The 3,660-nt window shown below is 36.9% G+C and overlaps 1 protein-coding gene across 1 annotated transcript; it reads right to left on the bottom strand.

The window, feature by feature from the left end:
- Positions 1-348: 348 nt before the first annotated feature.
- Positions 349-3,660, bottom strand: LOC124646348. Its single transcript, XM_047186472.1, has 4 exons — positions 3,582-3,660; positions 3,458-3,490; positions 1,810-1,839; positions 349-876 (listed from the first exon to the last, which is right to left on the bottom strand). Exons 1-4 carry the CDS (start codon positions 3,658-3,660, stop codon positions 389-391), a joined length of 630 nt encoding a protein of 209 aa, XP_047042428.1. The 3' UTR covers positions 349-388.

Here is a 3,660-nt window from a genome sequence, read left to right as displayed (position 1 = left end):
AAAAAAAATTGTTATGAGTAATGGTGATTTTTATATAAATATTTCCCTGTATTACACACACCTGATTATCATAATTATGTAGGTATATCTTACCTTAAGGATTTGTTCAATTCACTAGATTTGTTTAGGGAAAAGATAAAATGGTGTTGTTATTTTAACATCCTCCGTGATTTGGTCAAATCCCTTAGGGAATTGATCAAATCCCCGTTTTTATCATATCCCTGCGACATATATCATTAAAGGAGAAAACTAGTTTTTAACAGTTCTTTTTATAGGCACTGAAAAATGTAATAAAAAAAGTTAATTATTTAGTTTTGTTTACTTTCTTTGCCATACATATTAATGACAATAAAAACGCACTTGTGCTTAACTTATAAAACCTACATCATTATTGGTTATCTGCCTCTGTTTCTCCTGTCTCTGTTTCTCCTGTCTGTTCAGGTTCATTTGTCTCAGTTGAATCAGTTGTGCTGTTATCCTCAGTTATGTTCCCAGGTGACAAAGTATCATTAGCGGTAGTGTTGTATGATTCTTGGTCCATTATCTCCTGTGTATTATTAGCTCCTGTTTCATTACACGGTTGCTTTAAAATGTCAATTTGTTCCTCCTGGTCGTCCACTTGTGCTAAAGGAACAGGATTAGGGTTTGCCCAGAATGGTGTCTTCGTTGTTGGCATCTTCCATTTGTTGATTGGTCTTGGGAAATATTTTTGCTTATTTTTATCCTTGTAACATTTACAAAAGCAATCCTTATTAGAACGAGCAATGTCGTAACCCTTTGATAAGCACAAATGTATACAAGCGTAAGCTCTCTCAAATTTTTTACATTTCTGTGTGTCGTGGAAGCCATAACGAAGTATCTTTGTTATGTTGATGTCTGGAAAAAATAACGATCTGGCCATTTTCTTCAGAAATAATTGATAGAAGGATATATCAGAAAAAATAACCTCGAGAAACGACGTCTCGTAAATCATCACCCTATGTTTTTCCCAACAATATTGATGTCGGCTTCCAGTCTAACTGGATGAGGTGCAAACTCTTCCACCACCATCTTCACTAGCATGATTGCTACTAAGAAGGAGGCATCGGAGCTCGGACCAGGAGCGGGCGCTAAATGTTGCCACGAGGACACGTTCTTACTCCTTCGAATAAGAACACGCCTCCACATTGCACTCCACCGTGTCCGCTAGGCCATTGCACAGTGGTGACACCCGGGCGCCACCTCCCGCTCGATCCGATATCTTACGTCGGACCTATCTTACGTCCCGAAAAAACCCATGTCCGGTGAAAATCATCATCATCATCTCAGCTATAGGACGTCCACTGCTGAACATAGTCCTCCCCCTTAGATGACAACATGTACCGCTTGGAAGCGACCTGCATCCAGCGTCTTCCGACAACCTTCAGAAGGTCGTCTGTTCATCTTGTTGGTGGGGCCATTGCCACTTTAGCTTCCTAATCCGGTGGGCTATAGCTGAACCGTAGATCCGTAGACGAACTAAAGTAGCCGATATATCGGATCTCCTCATTTCGGATTCGATCACGTAGAGAAACACCGAGCATAGCCCTCTCCATAGCTCCGTTGAGCGACTTTGAGCTTTGAGATGAGGCCGATAGTGAAAGACCCGTTGAAAATAGAGTGGCAGAAATAGAGGACACCATGATTCCTCGCGAGTCATCAGTCAAGGATTGCGATAGTCGGGCCCTTCAAGCTACGGACCCTTTCGAACAAAACAATTGTTAATGAAGTAGGCGCACTTCTTGGCGAACTGTTTGCTAAACCAGTAAAGATATGTACAGTTAAACTTACCATTCATAATAGTCTCATTTGGAAACGTAACTGAAAAAGAAATAATTTTTATTTTCCCTTTTTTTCATTGCAATAGGTACTATATGTATGTTTAATTATATACATATACATACTAGCTGTTACACGAGGTTTCATCGTATGATACACTCTTTTGCAAAAAAGCGGGCTCCTATGCGAAATCTTGGTTTAAAGGACTTTGGATGCTCCTCTAAATTGTGTTTATTTATGAAAAAAGGATATTTTAAAGCGCGTGGGTACAATATCTAAACATTAGAACGCTTTACACAAAAATACGAAACTCTTAACATTGCCATCAATCATCAGTATACATTAAGAGTTTTTGCACATAGTTTTTCAAAAATGTTTTGATATCACAGAAAGGTACATTAATCATTTAGCAAAACTGCATTATCAGTTTTCTAAAAATCACGTCAAAAACTTTTCAAAACGTCCACGAACTTTCTACCAAGAATTAGTCCAATACGATGTTCAACCAGTTTCTTAGCAATTCTACAAAATTCAGAATACACTCTCACGCATGCTTGGTTAACCTTTTTGATGCTAGCAACATGCTACAGTCATTAAAATCCTTTGAAATACACGTAAAGTCCTTTAAACCAAGATTTCGCATAGGTGCCCGCTTTTTTGCAAAAGAGTTTATTAATCAGTATAGATATATAAAGAGGAAAGATTTTATTGTTTGTTTGTTTGCATCGAATAGGCTCCGGATCTACTGAACTGACTTGAATAATTCTTTCACTATTAGGAATAGCTACCCTCTCTAAGCTGAACACGGGCTATGTTTTCTCCGATTACGGGAAAAAGTTGTCCGGGGCGCGGGTGATTAGTCAAACACCAACTTAGAAAACGCGGCCAAATAAAAAAGTAAAGTATCAGGTCAGCTTAAATCACCTGAGTACCTATATACTTTATATAGCAAACACGGGATGTCGATCACTGATGTACTCACCATGTACTATGTAACTTACATGAGTATGCTAATCGCCGAGTGTAGACGCTACTGTACACTATTTAGAAAAAACTGACTACAAACGTTTATATATTATTATTAAACACTCTCATATTAGCTTCACTTGTAATGTATATAAGAACTGACTTGCCAAATACGGACCCCTGCTACTTATGCCACCTTTTCCATGTATAAATTAAGAGCGGTAGGTACCTACTACAAATAATATTGTTTCTGAGAATTATGAGTTCGACTGCACTTTTTATTTTTTCTTAAAAAATAAATAAGTATGAACGAATTATCCACCTACTTCACATTTTTGATGGGTTCGATTCGCCCACAGTATGTATATGTAATAACATTCGTGCGAGTTGCCTACACAATTATTATTTTATTTTTTTTAAGTCGCTTTTGGCACTTTCGTGCTGCACTAATAAATCCACATTTTATAATTAAAATGAATCATCTTTGTATTATTAAAATGAATTTTAGTTGTAAGTTTTATTTTATTTTGCTGTGCTCTACAGGATCCACAATTGTACCTAGCTCTAAGCCAAATTATAACACCTACTTTATACATTGTGGAATGTAAATAAATAATATAAAATATGAATCATGTTTGCATATTTGTATTTGTAGTTTTCTTAGCTTGTAAACATGTATAAAACGGGTACTTACAATCCTCAAGAGTCCCAAGTGGCAGTATTGCAACTGGAAATTAAAACATATCATGGTGTGAGTATTATTTTTATTTTATTATAGAGGTGTGTTGATGTGCTAGCGTCTGTACTCCCGCACTTACCATCGGATGTTTCTCCAATAACTGATATTATAGAACATCTTGTAAGCATAAAAGACAACAACAATAGGAGTTCATTCAT

The sequence above is a fragment of the Helicoverpa zea genome, chromosome 3 (assembly GCF_022581195.2).
Source record: "Helicoverpa zea isolate HzStark_Cry1AcR chromosome 3, ilHelZeax1.1, whole genome shotgun sequence".
Classification (NCBI taxonomy): domain Eukaryota; kingdom Metazoa; phylum Arthropoda; class Insecta; order Lepidoptera; family Noctuidae; genus Helicoverpa; species Helicoverpa zea.
This window is presented reverse-complemented; position numbering and strand designations above follow the sequence as displayed.